Source organism: Rhineura floridana, chromosome 16, assembly GCF_030035675.1.
Source record: "Rhineura floridana isolate rRhiFlo1 chromosome 16, rRhiFlo1.hap2, whole genome shotgun sequence".
NCBI lineage: Eukaryota > Metazoa > Chordata > Lepidosauria > Squamata > Rhineuridae > Rhineura > Rhineura floridana.
This window is the reverse complement of record NC_084495.1, coordinates 15,009,517-15,027,654: the sequence shown is the minus strand read 5'-3', so window position 1 is coordinate 15,027,654 and position 18,138 is coordinate 15,009,517. Positions and strand designations below refer to the sequence as shown.

The following is an 18,138-nucleotide window of genomic DNA, read 5'->3' as shown; positions in this document are numbered from 1 at the left end:
GCCTGCAGTGGAGAGTGAATGACTTGCTGGTCCATCTCGGGCAAAATGTCCTGTGCTGGCCTTGGAGATAATGATCGAGTTCAGATGATCATGATAGGCTTCTTTACGAAGCTGTGAATCAATGGCGGCTGATGCTCACTTAGTATCGGAGTGTGGAAGGCAGAGAGGCCAACAGTAGGTGGAGCCAGAGCCAATGGTAAGCAACAGCTAATAATTCTAGTTTTGTCCCCATCCTCCTCCCTCTGAAGCAACACTGAAACGAAGGAGAAGTAAGCTCACAGGCAGTTCTAACCCCTGGACTGCGTGCAGGTAAGAAGACAGGCAGGTGGGGACTGGCCAAGGGCAGACCCAGGTTGGTGGGGGCAGTGCCCCATTTGCCCTGCTGTGCCTGCCTCCATTGCTGTGAGTGAATGCTTCTCTTCTCCCCATTTCTCCCACTCACGGCTTTCATTGCCTCTGAACCAGGGACCTTAACAAATCAGGAAAACAACCCAGAATATGATCTATGAGACAACACAAATATAATGCAGAAGATCCCTTACTGTATCTTATCACATTTTTAAAAAATGTAAGTAGCTGATTTTGATGAGAGCAGCAAGAATAGGGAAGGGTAGATGTTTAACCCTTAACCTCTTCTTCCCCATATAATTGTCACAATCTAAATCCCACTCCTTCAACCCAAAAGCTGGTATTACCCCTGCTAGGGAAAAGAAATACAGGGACAATCTAAGCAACCTGTGTTTTCCTCTCCAGCAGGGATAATAGATTTAGATTCTGAAAACAGCACAGGGGAAAAGGTTTAAACATCCCATCTCCCAGTGCTGCTGTTTCAATCAAAAGTTGCCCCCACAAATTGCTTTCTGCTCTTTCTATCTATCTATCTATCTATCTGAACTGCCTTCAAGTCGATTCCGACTTATAGCGACCCTGTAAATAGGGTTTTCGTGGTAAGCAGTATTCAGAGGGAGTTTAACATTGCCGTCCTCTAAGGCTGAGAGCCTGTGACTGGCCCAAGGTCACCCAGTGAGCTTCATGGCTGTGTGGGGATTCGAACCCTGGTTTCTCAGGTCGTATATAGAATATATATATTAGGATATCTAATCTAGTTTGGTTTTACAGCACTATCCGGACAATGCTTTATGGGGAAAACCCTTAAATCTACTAGATTATCCTTAAAATGACATTGATTCTTTTATCATGCCCAGCAAAGGGAGAACCTCTGCAGCCGGATCACATTGAATTTCTTCGTTGCAAAGCCGCTTTTTTATTTGAGACTTAGCATTCAGCTTTAGCTCAAGTACACATCACACATCAAACACACACACACAGAGCACAGAAGATCCACATTATTGTATGAGGTTATTCTTTTTTACACTTCCAACCCTCCCCCAGCTTTTACAAATTTGCTCCAACAATAGGATGTGAGGAGTCTTCCTATTCATTTTGGTGGTATTTCAGCCTTGCCTAAGTAACTGTGCATCCAGAATGCTTAATTGGAAAATTAGGCATGCAATTCTTGCAATGGGAAGATTTTCTAATTTGCTAGCTACCCATAGTTCTTCAAAAGGCTTCTTCAGTTAGTATCTGATTACTTTGCAAAAGTCGTGTTTGCTGTACTTTCTGTCAATAGTTTAAAGGCAACCTTACCCAGATCTATTGTGTGCTAACTAATTCCCTACTAGAGCTCAAAGTAGAACCCAGATATCTTAGTTGCTGACCCCCCCCCTCACTTCTAACTGTTACTTTTTATCTCCAGTCTTCACTTGTCTGTCAGAATTTGGAATCTGACCCAGATGAATTTGTTTTTAAATATAAAATGGAATATAAATGCTTGGTTATTCGGGATGTGCACTGACCACAAGATTTGGTTTGGTACTCATCGCAGTGCTTAGGAAAACAGCCTACCACAGTCTGAAACATCTCAAAGGCTGCTCAGTTCAGTTCAGGATCTGTTCAGGTCTATTTTGTTTTCCCATCAACTATAAAGAGGTGTGCTCAGTGGCCTTCTACCTGTTTCAGCTGGCAGCCAAGCTATGACCCTCTGGATGGGGATAGCCTGGCTTCGGTTGTGTATATTTTGGTAACCTCCAGGTTAGACTACTGTAGTGTGTTGTATGTGGGGCTGCCCTTGAAGACAGTTCAGAAACTATAGCTAGTGCAGAGTGTGGCTGCTAGATTGCTAACTTGATTGTGAACATATAACACCGGTTCTGGCTTGGCTTCACTGGCTAGAAATTTGTTTTGGGGCCTAATTCAAACTGCTAGTTTTGACCTTTAAAGCCTTTAATGGTCCAGGACTTCCATGTGAAGCTGCATACACCTTGAGCTTGTCACCAGAGGTCCTTCTCTGTGTGCTACCTCTAAGGTAGGTCCCAGAGGGTGGTGAGGAGAGAACAGGCCTTCTCTGTAGTAGTCTCCTATTTATGGAATTTATCTTCTCAGAGAGGCCCACGTAGCACCAGCCTTGTTATTATTTTTGGTGCTGCTTATAGGACCCTCCGTGGCGCAGAGCGGTAAGCGGCGGTAACGCAGCCGAAGCTCTGCTCACGGCCGGAGTTCGATTCCAACGGAAGGAGGAAGTCGAATCTCCGGTAAAAGGGGTCGAGGTCCACTCAGCCTTCCATCCATCTGTAGTCGGTAAAATGAGTACCTGGAATACGCTGGGGGGTAAAGAAAGGCCGGGGAAGGAACTGGCAATCTCACCCCATATATATGGTCTGCCTAGTAAACGTTGCAAGACGTCACCCTAAGAGTCGGAAACGACTCGCACTACAAGTGCGGGGACACCTTTACCTTTTTTTTAATGCTGCTTATAGAAGGTTTTATCTGCAACTCTTTTTACAATGTTTTATCTGCAATATATTTTATCTGCAACAGTTTTTAGAATGTTTTATCTGCAACAGTTTTTGGAAACATTTTTGTTTCTTTGTTTGTTAAAATGTTTTGTTGTAAATGTGTTTGCTGCCCTGGCTTCCTTCAGGAGGAAGGGCTGGATATAAATATAATGAATGTTTGCATTGTTTTTAATATGATCATGTTATTGTATTTTTTTTTACTTGGTTGTAAATCACTTCAGGACTTTTTTAGTGGGAAGCAGTACACAAACTCAGTAAGCCTAACCCATACAATGATTGCATATAGGAATGAATGGAATTTCAATCTGACTCTAGCTCAACATAGTTCGCCTCCTCATGGATGTAAGTGTCTTAGAATCATAGAATAGTAGAGTTGGAAGGGGCCTATAAGGCCATCAAGTCCAACCCCCTGTGCAATGCAGGAATCCAAATCAAAGCATGATTGATAAATGGATGATGATCATGGGGAATGTTAGCAAATGGGATTTTGGGAAGTGGGATCATGATTGCCAAGAAGATGCATCTAAGAAGCTGAAGGAATGCTCTTTGAAGGGGGGGAGGGAGAGGGTTGTGTCACTGTTACATTAATTGTAATTCTGATGTTATTTTTTTGGGAATGCGGAATGACCTTTCTCAACATCTTGCCCCAGCAATTACATCCCAGAAGAACAAATTATCTAGTTTAATTAACCACCACAATCTTTTGAAGAAAGAAGTTGATGAATGAGAAAGTTACTCAAATCTGCATTCTTTTCATTCCCCCACATGTCACTATGGAACAGGGCAGCCTGAATTACCAGCTGTTTTTATTTTATTTAATTTTTATTTTAAAAAGCTCGAATAACTCACAGCATTATCCTTGGGGCGAAAAATATTTTCAATGGCTCAAACTGATGAGAGCCTGCTGTTGAAAGTTTAGCCGAGATCAAGTGGTACATTGTTTTTGACCTTTCAGCTAATGAAGTTTGCTTCCCCCAACCAGTGCTCAAATTACTAGGGGAGGGGGAGGAGAATGAAATCCACAAGTCCCATCCCCTGACAACCCCCAATTTCAGGCAAGGCATGGCTCCCCTGTAGCCTTCTGAAAACAGACACAGTGGAGTGGGGGATGTTGCAGAAAAAGCTAAGGGAGCTGTCCCCTATCATTAAAGCACTGCTCTCTTTGGAATTATATCTGACCATAGTAAGTGCATGTGTTCTATTATCCCATAAAGGTCTTCCTCTCTTTATCTCCCATGACTATGAAATAGTTGCTTACAGGAACATTCATTCCATTCTGGCCCAGCGTACATCTAATCCCTTCTGGCCATGAGACATTCAGATAAATGGGGCTACTGCCTGGCCATTCCAGATGTTATCTAAGTTGCACCACATTTTAAGAATGACATTGACAGACTTGAGCGTGTCTAGAGGAACACAACCAGGATGGTGAGGGATCTGGAAAGCAACTGCAGGGGCAAAAATTAAGCCAGACTGTGGGACCCAAATCCAGGGTCCCGTGCAGATGAGAGCCTAGCCCCCCACCTCCCCAAAGAGGTTGAAGATAGCCAATGGTGACAGGGAATCCCACAGCGGCATCACGCTGGGAAACAAACTGCTGCATCAGAAGAGGAGGCTCCCGCTGCCTACCGCTATCATTTAAATCAGTTCTCATCAGGCTGGGTGGGTGGATAGATGGAGCACTGCCTGCCAATGTGCATTGTGAAGTGAAAGGTTGTTCTGGTTAGCTCATCTGAGCATCCAGCTGCCTGCCATTTTAATTTAAATCATTTCTGATGGCTGAAAGTGGCAGCAAGCTCAGCCAATCAGATGCTACCTTTGAGGTCACAGGGCCAATGAGGGCACTGAAGCAGCCACAGGGCTGGGCTAAGAATCTGAGTCTTATCCTTTTGCTGGACCACCAGTCTCAATGGCCCCATGGCCCCCAAAGTGGTGTCTGGTTGGCTGAAGTTACTGCCACTCTCATCCTGGAGTCAGAAATTATTTAAATTAAAATGGTGGGCAGCAGGGAGGGGGAAGGGCTCAGTCAAGTTGGCCAGCACAGTGCTTCACTTTACAGTGCACATTGGCACATAGCCTTTATTGCACCAGCCAGCCAGCCAGCCAGCCAGCCAGCCAGCCAGCCAGCAAGGTTACCTGCCAACCAGGGACAGAAAGGGGGAACGTGCCACTAAATGACCAACAAAGGTAAAAAACCAAACCAAAGCAAGGTACTGGTGGCAGGGAGGCATAAGATAGAGGCAGCTGTATGGGGAAGTTGAAGCCTCCTAAACTGCCCCCCCCTCAAACCTGGTTGTGCCTCTGACCAAGTCCTATTAGAAACAGTTGAAAGACCCAAATATCTTTAGCCTAGCAAAGAGAAGATGAAGGGGAGACATGAGAGTAGCCTTCAAATATCTGAATGGCTACCATGTACCTTGGACAGCTCCTTGAAAGACTAAAACCCAGACTGCCCCACTGACATCAGAGCCACCAGTTTCCACTTGTTATTTCAGACTTTGTATTTCTGTGGATCTACAGATGAGCTGGGAAACCAAAGGAAGATCCAGGAGGTTTTTCTCACCAAGATGCAAAGCTCATTGCAGGTGGGTTTGTCAAATAATTATTATTTGGTTATAATTATCAGATTTCATAATTTCCATCTTGTGGAAAAAAAATCCCCTACCCATGCCATTTAATTAACAGCCAATGTACTTACCACTCTGTGTATTCAAAATGTGGTGTTTGTCTAAGGTCCAGCCTCCCAGATTTGAAGCATCCAACTCAAATCCTTGCAACGTTACAGTCCTTTTCTCCCACAGAATCAAATCAGGACACGTTTCATACTCATAACCAACTGACACTGAAAAGAGATAATAAATAATATATTATAGGCTGGCCTCCTTTCCATTTTCCAAGGCAATTCTAGAATCAATTAATCAGTAGTTAATCCTGCATGCTAACTTCATGTACGGGGAACCTGTGCCTCTTCAGATGCTGCTAGACGTCAGCTCCAAATACCCTTGACCACCAGCTGCGCTGACTAACAACTGGAGGGCCACAGGTCCCCCACCACTATTCTACTTTATTTTGACTTTTTTATTTTATTTATAAGATTACTACTAACTTTTGTTCTTTAGAGCAGGAATGGCCTATCCCACTAGGCAAGATGAATATTTGTGGCTGTGCACACCAATTTCAGTAAGCCTATCCACACATATGATTTACATTTGTTTAAAGTGGCTTACTGATTTCACCTTTGTTTTCAATAATGCTTTTATGTGTATTTGTTTTTAGTTGGCTTTCGTCATAAGTTTATATATAAGTGAATCTGTACACCGCTTGGAGATTTATTTATATATATATTTTAGCAAGCAGTTTATAACTTTTCTAAATAAAAATAAATAAAACATGAGCCCCCCCAATGCAGTTTAAAATATAGAGCAATAGTACAGTGCTAAGGGGAGTAAGGAGGTAGGCCAGGGGTGCTGAAGCCATTTCAGATTGAGGGATGCATTCTCTTCTGGGGAATCTTCCTGGGGCCATAAGTCAGTGTTGGGTGGAGCCAGAGACAAAACAGAGAGGGGCAATACATGTGCATTATACCTTTGTACATTAGGCTAGCTTCTACACAAACTCACCCACCCCTCTCTATCCTCCATTACGATAAGCAAGACGGTTATTATAATAATAATATAATAACAATAATAATAACAATAACAATAATAACAACAATAACAATAATAATTTATTTGTATGCTGCCTTTCCACAGCTGAGCCATGCTCAAGGTGCCTTACAACGTCAAAAATTACATGATTCATTCTAACAGTTACAAAAAGAAAAGAAAATATAGTCAAACCACAGTCATAAGCAATAAACTAATGAAAACATCTCTATAAATATACAATAAAATTAAGCAATCTCCACATACTTCATAATAATGTCCAACAATAAAAATTCAAAGCTATACTCCCTAAAACAGCAAAAGTGCACCTCTAAAATTAAATCTTGACCCCCCAAAAGAACTCCTTAAAATATCCCCAGTTAGCCTACAGACATCCTGAGCAGCAGGTCTTTCAAGGGTTCAAGGCTACATTTCAATCAAGCAAAAAACACTCAATGAGGATGTCGCTAGGGAAGGGAGTCACTCGGGGAGAGTCCCAAGGGCCATACAGAGAGGCTTGGAGGGCCATGTTTAGCCCCGGAGCCTAAGATTCTCCACCCTTGAGACAGACTGGCTGAGAGAGGGGGTTCCAAGGAGGATGTCTAGATCAAGGATTAGGATGTTAGAGACTACTGACAAAACTCTTTCTTTTGTTCCCTTTGCATTGAAATTAATCGGGTGGTTCTCTCCTTCACCCGTATTTAGATCACCCACAGTTCCTTAAACTGGAGCATTTTTTGCAGTTTTGGGTCTGGGAGGAAGCAGGAGTGGTGTGTCTAAGAGACCTTTATTGAGGAAGGTAAGCCCAAGTGCCCTGGCCTGCTTTTGTTGGTATTTTGAGATCCACAAAGGCATTGGCTACATGCTATTTGGTTAAGTAGGTTGACTAAGGCACTATGTGCTAAATATGACTTTTCTCGCCCACTAATGTCTTTACAAGGCTCTACTTGTAAAAAAGGATTATAGTACTTCACATTCTTTTAGATATTTGGACCTTTTGAAGGTCTGTTTATTATGGGAAGCTGATATAGAGGAACATCTTGTTGATTCAGTGTGGTCCTCTTGTGGGCGCCAGCACTATTTAAGACACTCTCAGCTTCTGTGAGAGAGGCATCCTTAAAAATTATACACCAATGCTATCTAATTTAGCTTTATGGATCCTCCCTTTTCTTCTAATTGCTGGAGGGGTGCAATGAAAGGGAACATATATCCATGTGTGGTGGTCCTGCTCTTTTGTTTCTGGGTTGTGGGATCTTGGGTTTAACCACATCTCTAAAATTTGGGGACAGATTGTTCCTAAATCTTCCGCTATAGCCCTTCTCTCAATTTTCTCTGGCCCTCATCTGCTTTATAAAGATCTCATAAGTTTCCTATTAGTGGATGCATGTCTTACAATAGGGGCAGGGTGCAAGTCTACTGCTTTCTCTCTTGGAAACTGGTACTCTTCTGTTTGGCGCTTAGCATTGATGGAAAAGTTGACTCACTCTGTGCATCTAGCAAAAGCTCAGGCCAAACCTGATGCCTTTACAAAGGTCTGGTTTCCTTTTATTTCCTTTATTAATTCCTCTTCTGATGTTATTAAGCCCCAAGCATCTAATGGTGTGATTTTATATAATGAAATTTTGGTTGTCCTATCTCCCTGTTTCTGATGTAGTGCATTTTCTTTGTGTCCTGTTTTGTATACATGACCCCTTTCCTCTTCTTTATGATGTGTTTTTGTATTTACTGTTTATTCTTGTGAAAATGAAAATTAATTAAAATAATTAAAGGGGTTGAATAAACTGACAACACAATTTATGTAATGTACAGATTAACTACATAAATTGTGTAAGTTACATAATATCACCACAGTGGACAGCAAGACAAATAATGTAGATTTTGACAGAAGATGAATGGTAGTAGCATGGAAACAGTGCTGCATGCAACAAATACAAGGTGGAACAGAAAATGATGCCTTCTGACATCCCTAATCAAGAGCCCTCCAAAATCTGCTGCTGGCACTGTTAATAGTGAATCTCTATTTCAACGTCTCCCCTCCCTTGCAGATGTTTGTTTTTAGACAAAGAGCAGAAATCCAAAGACCACTGCTGCAAATTCTATCCATTTTTTAAAACTTGTTGGATATATATCAGCAAATATATAGTGGCAGCAAAGGCTCAGTGGGGGAAAGCTATATTATGTATAATATATAAACAACACAAACAGCTTTTTGCATACATTGCTCTTAAAACTGAATTGGCATATCTGGTACGTGACTATGTCTTAATGACCAAGAAAATGGACGCTGAGGCAGTCAGCTGTTCAAGCAATGCCATCAATGTCTACCATGTCCTTAGGAAGCAGAGGAGAATTCATCCAACCCAACAGAGGTAAAAAGGGGCAACTCTTCCGAAACCTCAACAGTTAACAGGAAGAGTGGAAGCCATAAAACTAGTCTTAGAAAGGCAAAGTCACTTTTGGTTTGCTAGACCTCTTTCTCAGAAATGCAGAGGAAACTGTTGTTGTTGGAGCTGAAATAACCACGGGTCCTGAGCCTAACACTTCTGCAGAGATTCAAGAGCACATGTGAAAGGAAGAGCACATTCCTGAAAACTAAAGGATATAATTGTTCTCTGCTCTTGGAGGTAACCACTCAGGTTGCAAATAAGCATTCTGCTTCTTTCAGAGGCATACACATGAAAGCTAGAACTGGTGAGATGAAAATAAAAGAAATACTGCATATCCAGGAAGGAATAAAAATTCTGAAATCTACTAGGACACAAGAGTCCTGCAGCTGGATCATGCCAATGGCTCGTCTAGCCCAGCATCCTGTTCTCACAGTGGCCAGTCAGAGGCCTAGGGGAAGCCCACAAGCAGGACCTGAGTGCTAGGAAGCTGCATTGACAGGTCAGAGGATTTGTCCAACCAGCATAGTATTGTCTGCCAGCAATGCCTTTCCAGGGTCTCAAACAGAGAACCTTCCTATCACCTGCTACCTGATCATTTCAACTTAATATGTCAAGGATTGAACTTGGGGCCTTCTGCATGCAAAACATGTGCCACTATGCACTGCTGACCTACAGCTCTTCCCTAGAGGGTGCAGGAGTTATTAGAATTGTACCTGACTACAATCTTTAATCAATTAACAGGGCTAAATAATTGATTAGGTTTCCCCACCCACACACATACAACTGAAACCCTGAAGTTGTTACAGTAATGTGCCGTTTCCTAGGAGAAATGTTCTCATTACACTATTCTGTTGGGCGGCAGGAGAGGTTGACCGGTTTGAGCCCAGATGCTCACCCCGCCGTCCCTTTGGTGATCCATCAATTCCTCTGAAAAATGCTGCTTCTACAGTTAACACTGTCACAACTGCTGATCTCTTGGGTGAAGGAATGGATGCACAGGCTCAGTCCATCATACAGGGCAGGCAAACCTCTTTTTTCATCTGTATCAGGGAGCCACTATCCCCTTTGCCCTATCCCCTTGATCTCTCTAATCCATCATTTTGAAAGCAATAGATCTTGCTGGAAGTGGGCAAACAACACACACACACACACACACACACTCTTGCTATTTCAGATTTGTTCCAAGGCCATTTAGTATTATAAACTTATCATGTTATAATTATTGTGCACAGCTCTTCAGTTTTACTGGAACTGAATGAAGAATCTTTCTTGGAATAAAAAAAAGTGAGGGAACCATTAAGAATCAATTATGACAAAGTGGTTTGAAAATCACTCCCTCTTCCCAGGGAATTCTGGGAACTGCGAGAATAGGGGTCTCCTAACAACTCTCAGCACCCTTAATGAACTACAGTTCCCAGGATTCTTTGGGGGAAAGCCATGACTATTTAAAGTGATATGATACTGCTTTAAATGTAAGGTGCAGATGTGGCTCAAAAGAAGTGATCCAAGTGGATAGTGTTTGGTAGGTGGATGCCCAAGATCAAACTCACTCTGGGGTAGGACAAGCAAGGATGTTTGTCAAAGAAGAACACTTGCCTGAGATTAACATTAAAATATTTTACACATTAGCCATAGGTCACAAGAGAAATGAAAAAAATGCCATACATCAGGGATGGGCAACCCTTTCCAGCCTGAGGGCTGCATTGCCACGGACATGCCAGTGGTAGGTTGGGCCAGAGTAAAAAATGTTAGTGGAGCAATGCATGAGACTCTTACCTTTGACCTGCAGGCTGCATTCCAGCTACACAAACGCAGGTTTTTACATACACACATTTTCCCATCCTCCATGTAGGCAAGTTAAGAGGCACTTTCACAAATCAAGGATGCATTCCAACCAGGCAAAAGCACTTGATGAGGGCACAGAGCAGGGCTGATAAGGGGCATGGCCTGGAGAGAATCCTGAGGGCCAGATAGAGGTGCTTGGAGGGCCACATTTGACTTCCAGGGCCTGGGGTTCCCCACCTCTGCCATACATGAGATGACTGATGCCAAACACTGTTATAATGGGCAAGAGGTGGGACAACCAAGATTAGTTGCCATTCCAGCAATCATGGTAGCAGTGAGAGGACAGGAGCATGGGTTTCAATAAAATAGCACAAGATTTAAATCCGGGTTGCCAACCTTTTTGGACCAGAGGGCACATTTCAAATTTTGAGAAGAGTGCTGGGGGTACCAGTCACAAAATGGCTGCCATGGGCCCATAGCATAACACAAAATTAGAGAGTAGCTCATGATGAAGGTTTTCCCATAATTCTCATTAAACAGGAAGAGACTTCTGAGTAGACGTGTATACCATTGTACTGAACTATATAGTGAATTCTTAACAAGTCCCTGGTGTTTAACTGCTGCCTAAGCCTCTTTGCAAAGTTTTTACATTTGCCTTTTGAGGGGGCAGGGTTCTTTAACATTCACCCATACTACTATAATAGCAGTAGTATTTTTTAAAAAAATATCTGGGCAATAACTGATCTCAGGCGAACACACCACAGGAAAAATGCATCCTGGCTGCTAGGAAAAAAGAAGGGCAAACTATGGAGATCCCAAGTACTAGGACAAAAGGCAGAAGCAGAAAAAGTGCACTAAAAGGGAGGGCAAAACAGCAGTTCTTTAGGACCTCAGGGATTCCTGTTGCCTGGTGTCCAAGCAACTCACTTATCAATCACAGCTCTGACTTCACTCATTAGCAAACAACACTGTCAGGCGGTGGCAGCCAGGGTGGTTCATTTCACAGAAATAACTTTCTTTCTAGGAGGGCTAGGGATTTACTTTCTTCAAAAAAAAAGGAAAACTCAGATCCTGGATTACCTGCTGAGGGCACCACTGAAGCTGACAGGTTAGAGACCCCTGATTTAGAGGATGCTGAAGCGGAAGCTGCTGACTTGGACATTATTTGTTGACATCTGCTAGTTAAGAAAAACATTGATCTTTCTGACAAACTGACAATTTTCCTCAACCAACAGAAGAGAAATAAAACTGTTGCCAGCTGGTATGTGAACGAGGTGCTTAAAAAAGAGAAGATAATGTACAAGAAAATGTACACAGTTTCTCCTCTCTCTCCCTCCCTCCCTCCCTCTCTCACACACACATACTTTACCAGGAAGATGAATGCTTTGTTTGCTGTTCCTTTTTAGAAATGTAAGGATTTTGTTAGTTTGATTTTTTAAAATTGTATTGTTTTTATTTGTATTTTGTATTTGTATTTTTATTTGTGTGTAAGCTGCCTTGGGGGCCTATTTAGCCGAAAGGCGGCCTAGAAATAAAATGTAACATAACATCACACACACACACACACACGGGGTCATACGATTTCCGAAACAAATGTTGATCTCAGATATGCCTTGCATTAGGGGTAGGGAATCCTTTTCAGCCCAAGGACAGCAGTTCTGAGTGTCACATGCCAGTGGTGGGCAGAGCCAGAGGTAAAAATAGGAGGGGCGATGAATGTGAAGTTTACCTTTGTACAGTAGACTAATATCTACACCCTCCTCTCTGTCCTCCATCCAGGCAAGGAAGAGGCATTGTCAGTATTCAAGGGGACACATTTCAGCCAAGCAAAAATACTCCAGGAGTGTGCAAAGCAGGGCCAAAGCATCCCCCCGCCCAGTTTTCCATTTTTTTATTTTCAAACTGACATTAGGGGCACAGGGACTGGTCCATCTACTTTCAACTGGGGGCATTCCCAGCCTTACCTCAAGATGCTAAGGATTGTACCTGGGAGCTGCTGCATGCAAAGCAAGTGCTCTGTCACTGAGCTGCAGCCCTTCCTTTGAGATTCAACACTGCCTGGTAACTGAGCATGCTCAGTCCTCATTAGGCTGTTTTGTTACCTATTTTTTTAAAAAAATATTTTTGTTTGTACTCCTGCAAACTTCAGGGTTCCCCCAAGAATGCTGACACCTCTCTCTCTTTCTCTCATTACTCAGTGGCTCTATTTTGGCTCCAGTCCTGTTGGCCTTCATGCATCACTGGAGCTTGCTGTTAGAAGGAGTGATGATGATGTTGACTGATGACCAAAAATATTTATCTTTAGTCATGTGTCTCCTCATCAGATCAGGAAAACATGCACACACCGTTTGATTTGGATTAAATAGCCACTTGTCTAAAGACTATCACTGAGACATGAAGCTCAATGGGTGATGGTGGGCCAGTCATAATCTCTTGGTCTAACCTACCCCATTGAGGGAGGAAGAACCATGGCACACTGTCTTCTTAGAAGACAGGTGGAACACAGATGTAGTAAATTCATAAATAATAAACAAAATGGTTTTTCTCATGTAACACATCCACATAGATAGTTAATTTATTTTTGGAAAAAGGCATACCCATTGCTTCTGCCAGGCCAGAGACTTTCTGGCCGTAAATATCTGTCTTATTCCAAGCAAAGGTATAGACCAAGTTGGTGGCAGCGGGAAACCATTTCTGAGTCAGTCGCCCTTCAATCGTAACAGTAAGATGCACTTTTGTCATTCCAGGAGGGATGGTAGAATGTGTCATCACAATGCGTAGCAAGGTTTTATATCCTGAAGTTCGGCTGCTCAGGTAGCTGAGCTTCACAAAGCTGGAAGGGATGGGAATTTCCTCTTGGACCACCTGAAAAAACAGTTGCGCTTGTTAACATCACAGGAAATTATGTTGTATTCCTTCTTTGGCTTACATTAGAAACCCGTATTAAGCTCCACTTATTTTGATGCAGCTGCTCAATACGGTAGTTGGGGGTTTGGTTATCAATGGCTACTAGTCATTATAGCTATATGGAATCTCCAAGTTCAGAGGCAGCTTACCTCTAGAAAAGTAGCTTCTGAGGCATAACAGCAGAAGAGGGCTATTGGCTGCATGCCCTCTCTGTGAGCTTCCTAGTCACATGGTTGGCCACTGTGTGGAAGAAGATGCTGGACTAGATGGGTGGACTGTTCTGATTTAATAGAGCCTTTCTAGTGCGCAAATGAACCCCATATGTCCACATCTGTGTCCCTTGCTCAGTATCAATGCAACTCACCCAGCATTTATGGAAACCTATTCCTCTTTACAAAATAGCATGCTCTGGAAGTAGATGAGGTATGCAAATGCCATGAAAGTGCATTGCATTACTGAATATTATCATGCCCTTTGGTTTTGAAAAATTTCTTAACAGGAGTACCATGTTAATAATAATAAAAAATGAGGCACTGATTCATGCCAAATTCTGCACCTTTCCAGCTTTCCACAATATACTGATCTAAAACTGAGATAACTTGGAATTCTGGAGATTTCCAGAAGGTGTACAATGTTGAAATAAATGATATTTTCCCAACAGCATGGTGAATGTATTTAAGTGATTAATATAGTTACAATGCATAATTGAGAAGGCAGGGAAGGAACTTACATATGAAAGAGATGTTATGAAAAGTTAAGTCTATCACAACATTCCCTTGGCAATATTACATCCTTTAAAAGTATTGCTGAATTTTTAAGTTTCTTTGCCTTGGTTCATTGTAATGTATTAGTCTGTGCCCCCCTTTAATCTAAGATAGTCATTTATATAACAATGATACAAAACAATATAGGTTCCCAGAATAAACAAAAGGGGTATTTACATGTAATTAGTAAACAATAGACAAAACAGAAATAAAGATCTTTCGGTGATAAAGTGCTAGACATGGAAATAATATAGGCAATGATTTTTAATGTGCTTTTGATAAAAGGAATATGAGACATAACATCTAGCCAGAAGAGTTTCAGATTTAGGATTATTCTGAACTATTCTTTATACTTTGAATTGGCTTTTCATGATATTTATGTTTTTAAAATAATAATAATAATATGGGGCTATCTTATGTGATTTAAGAATAACAGGGCTATATTATGGAATACATTTACAACAAGCAGTGGATACAACAGACTGCAGTACATTGTTAATGGCAGATTTTGCAGAAACTGAAAGCTAAGTGTTGAAAGAGGATCCAGTGAGATGGAGGGGTTGATTGAGATGCTCAACTGTTTTGACACTGGGTGTGGCACCTGTAACTAGGGATGGGGGAAAAATTCAATGCAGCTCACATTTAAAGGGAAATCTATCAAATTCACACTTTCCAAAACAATATGCACCCTTCAAAATTTGCACTGATCTGAATTTTGCGATGTAGTTCTCCAACCAAGCAATGTTTTCAAAAATGCATAAAAATGAATATATTAGTGAAAATAGCACACATAATACATATTAGGGGAAAACTGGAAAATGAGTACATTAATCAAAGCTGCATACAGGAATGTGTTTATTAGGATAAAGTTGAAGTGAAATTCTGAAAAGATTTCACGAGGATTTTTAAAAAAATCACAAATTTCTGCAGAAATGTGGAGCACTGAATTCAAGATGGGAAAAATGAGAAACGGAGAGAACTGAAATTGAAAGATCCATCCATTCCTACCTCTACCAAAATGAGCTTTCTATGTGCTGAAATGTATTTTAAAAATATTTTAAAAACAGCAAACATTTACGGGAACAAGTGCAGGATCATATCTACCTATTATTTTAACTTTTATTTTTCCTGTCATTGACACCAGAGAAATTGTGAGCACCAGTTCCAGGGCTGGTCTGCTGGCAGGTCTCATCTGCAGCACTTTAGACCACTACAAAAATGTAAGAACCTGTGTTGAGTGTTCCATTTAGGAGTGAAAAAGCAGGATAGTAATAGTGAAATAAAATTAAATGCCAGTTCTGAAATTTAGTAACACTTTCCAGTGTAGAGCAAAATAAGCAGTGTTCGATGTTAAGAAATAACATCAGAAATAAAATAATGATTGTTTATCAAAATACCAATTTTATGGTCCATTATTTCACAAAAACAGGGACCCCCATGCCCAACGATTTACTGTCATTCTAGCAAATGATACATTAGCATTCTTCCTTACCTGTAGCTCTGGTATGATTGTCCCCCTTTCTGGACATGATCCTCCAAACGATGTCAGAGGAAAAGGGAGGACAACTGGATTTGGGCTCACAAAGCTACTGATGTCACAAGATGGTGGCTCCACCTCTGCTCTTTGCATGACCACTTTGTCTACCACAATAAACCTATTCCAGGACAACCAAAGTGTCTTTTTCACGGAAATAAAAGGAGATCTGTCAAAGACCAGGGTGACTGAGATGCCTCCGATAGCCACTAGATCAAAACTGAAAAGACAAAACAAAACATTTTTAAATATATTATTCTGGTCCAATACAACTTTTGAAAACCCATGTCTCCAACTTGACATTTGTGTTCAGCATCTTCAGTGTTACCATTTTTTTCCAATCCAGCCACAAGAATTTCATAGTGCAAAGTGGGCCTATTCAGTATCGGTTGGTGTGGTGGTGAAGGTGGGGCAGGCTTGTGTCCTGGCTTCTGGATGTTAAAGGTCACTACTCACAGAGCTACAATTCCCAGAGTGGTTTTACAGGCAGTACCTCTTCAAAGAGAACTCTGGGAATTGTAGCTCTGTGAGGGGAATAAGGATCTCCTAACAACTCTCAGCACCCTTCACAAACTAACCTTCCTGGGATTCTTTGGGGGAAGCAATGATGGTTTAAAGTGAAATAACAGTGAAAAAAATGCATGGTGTGAATGTAGTCCGGGGGAGTGATGTATGGTGTGGCAGCACCAAACCAATGATTCTGTTATTGAGCCTGGACCACATTGAGCTCCCTGTGCCTTGCCCTTCCCCCTCTTGGTAAGTGAAAGCAACCCTCAGTGTCCATAAGCCACATATACAACACTGCTCCACCTTTCTTTCCCCATCCAACTGTTAGTGGGCCTAGTTTTTTCCCCTTTAATTAGCACCAGCAAGCAATGTGGTGGCTCCGGTGGCTTAAAATGACCACTGCCAACCAATTTTGCCTAAATGCATTTATTTATTTTTCTATGGTATTGATAAGCTGCCTTATAGTGAAGTTCTCAGCACAGCTCACTAGAAATAAAAACAATCTATTAAAAACAATCTAAAATTCATTAACAGTAAAAAACAAAGAAGCATAAATAATCCAGTGTAAAAAGAAGTCGCAAGAGAATCAAACAGTGCTGCAATATGTCCACTGTCCAAACAGCCACCCTCCAGAGTTCCTGCAGAATCCTGCTGGTTCAGTCCAGAACATGGTAGATGCTTGCTGAGGCTATGCTGGGTCTGTAGCTTAACAGGGAATAGGGATGGGGGATAAATTTGATTCAATCCACATTTTATTTATTTATTATTAAATTTGTATCCCATCCTTCCCCCAGAAGGAGGCAGACAAGTGATCAAAGACTAAAAACATCTATAAAACATCTTGCAAACAAAACAAATCTTTAAAACATTTTTTTAAAAAATATTTAAAAACGTTTTAAAAACAATTCCAACACAGACTGGGATAAGGGTTCTAATTAAAGGTTTGTTGAAAGATGGTCTTCAGTGGGTGCTGCAAAGACAACAGACAGTGAAGGTGAACCCACTAACTTTCTGAAATAATAAAACACAGCTGTCCTTCTAAATGTGCACTTCTACACATTTTGCAATGCAGTTCTTCAGTCAAGCAATATGTGTTAAAAGATGCATATGCTACCATAAAGTGTACATAAAAATGCACATAGTGAAAAATTACGTACACAAATGCATTACATTAGGGAAAATTGCTTTGCAAACATTTGTGGATATTTGGATAAATTCACATTAAAATGCTGATGAATTTTCATGAGGACTTTTTAAAAAATAAATAAATCTCAAACTGATGTGGAAATGTGTGAAAATGAAAAATAAAAAACCAAAATTGACAGTCACCCATCCCTATCTACCATTGAGCTACGATCCTCCCATAAAATAGTGCTATCTTTCCACTTAATTTTTATGCAACCCCTACATACATTTCTCTTGTGGTTAATATATGTAATATATGAAAACACTCTTAATGTACGTACAGGGGAGAAAAGGGGGTTATGTTACACTAAGAGGGAAGTAACAGCCCTGCCACTTAATCCTTTACCTCTAATGAACCCTCTGGCCCAATATGGCTTGTTAAGCATTATTGTCTTAGGATGCGAGGAAGACAGCAGCTAGCCACTTGCTTACATACTGCCTAAGCCTACCTTTTTTGGTAGTTACGAGGCTGATCTGGCTGCAGCAGCCACTGGGTACCAGGGGAAGATGGTTCACTGGACACTGTTTGCAGAAATGATGTGGAGGGAGCATCCACTGACGTGTCTGCAT

General features: G+C 41.4%; 1 protein-coding gene across 7 annotated transcripts in view; it reads right to left on the bottom strand.

Moving 5' to 3' along the window:
* TENM1 (teneurin transmembrane protein 1) overlaps nucleotides 1-18,138 on the bottom strand; it is an 897,331-nt gene that overhangs the window by 105,300 nt on the left and 773,893 nt on the right. For all 7 annotated transcript variants that reach the window (XM_061598133.1, XM_061598132.1, XM_061598131.1 and 4 more), the window contains 3 exons: nucleotides 15,835-16,096; nucleotides 13,269-13,536; nucleotides 5,554-5,697 (listed from right to left, as the gene is read on the bottom strand). In XM_061598133.1, coding sequence (XP_061454117.1) covers nucleotides 5,554-5,697; nucleotides 13,269-13,536; nucleotides 15,835-16,096 — 674 coding nt within the window. The remainder of the gene's footprint in view (nucleotides 1-5,553; nucleotides 5,698-13,268; nucleotides 13,537-15,834; nucleotides 16,097-18,138) is intronic.